Raw genomic sequence first — 598 nt, forward strand, 5'->3', positions numbered from 1 at the left:
TTTTTAGTAGAGACGGGCTTTCACCATGTTGGCCAGGCTGATTTTGAACTCCTGACTGACCTCAGGTGATCCACCCGCTTCAGCCTCCCAAAATGCTGGGATTACAGGCGTGAGCCACCACACCCAGCCTAAATCCTGCCTCTTGATTAATCTCTGTGATTTATGTATCCCCTCTTCTAGCTTTGGTGTCATCCCCAGCACTCCTCTGGCCATCCATACACCACTGATGCCAAACCAGAGCATTGATGTCTCCCTGCCTCTCAATACCTTGGGCCCAGTCATGAAGATGGAACCTCTGAATAACCTCCAGGTCAGAGTTTTACTTCACTCAGGTGGTACAAGTTAATATCTTGCCAATTATTATTATTATTATTATTATTACTATTTTTAAAGACAGAGTCTCACTCTGTTGCCCAGGCTGGAGTGCAGTGGCACGATCTCGGCTCACTGCAGTCTGCCTCTGGGTTCGAGCGACTCTCCTGCCTCAGCCTCTCCTGTAGCTGGGATTACAGGCATGTATGTGTCACCATGCCTGGCTAATTTTGTATTTTTAGTAGGGACGGGTTTCACCATATTGGCCAGGCTGGTCTCGAACTCC

The 598-nt window shown here is 48.3% G+C and overlaps 1 protein-coding gene across 7 annotated transcripts in view; it reads left to right on the forward strand.

The window, feature by feature from the left end:
- AP2B1 (adaptor-related protein complex 2, beta 1 subunit) overlaps window positions 1-598 on the forward strand; it is a 154,092-nt gene that overhangs the window by 107,370 nt on the left and 46,124 nt on the right. For all 7 annotated transcript variants that reach the window (XM_011951853.1, XM_011951847.1, XM_011951851.1 and 4 more), the window contains one exon: window positions 181-310. In XM_011951853.1, the coding sequence (XP_011807243.1) occupies window positions 181-310 (130 nt within the window). The remainder of the gene's footprint in view (window positions 1-180; window positions 311-598) is intronic.

This window comes from Colobus angolensis, unplaced genomic scaffold (genome assembly GCF_000951035.1).
Source record: "Colobus angolensis palliatus isolate OR3802 unplaced genomic scaffold, Cang.pa_1.0 Scaffold329, whole genome shotgun sequence".
NCBI classification, from domain to species: Eukaryota; Metazoa; Chordata; class Mammalia; order Primates; family Cercopithecidae; genus Colobus; species Colobus angolensis.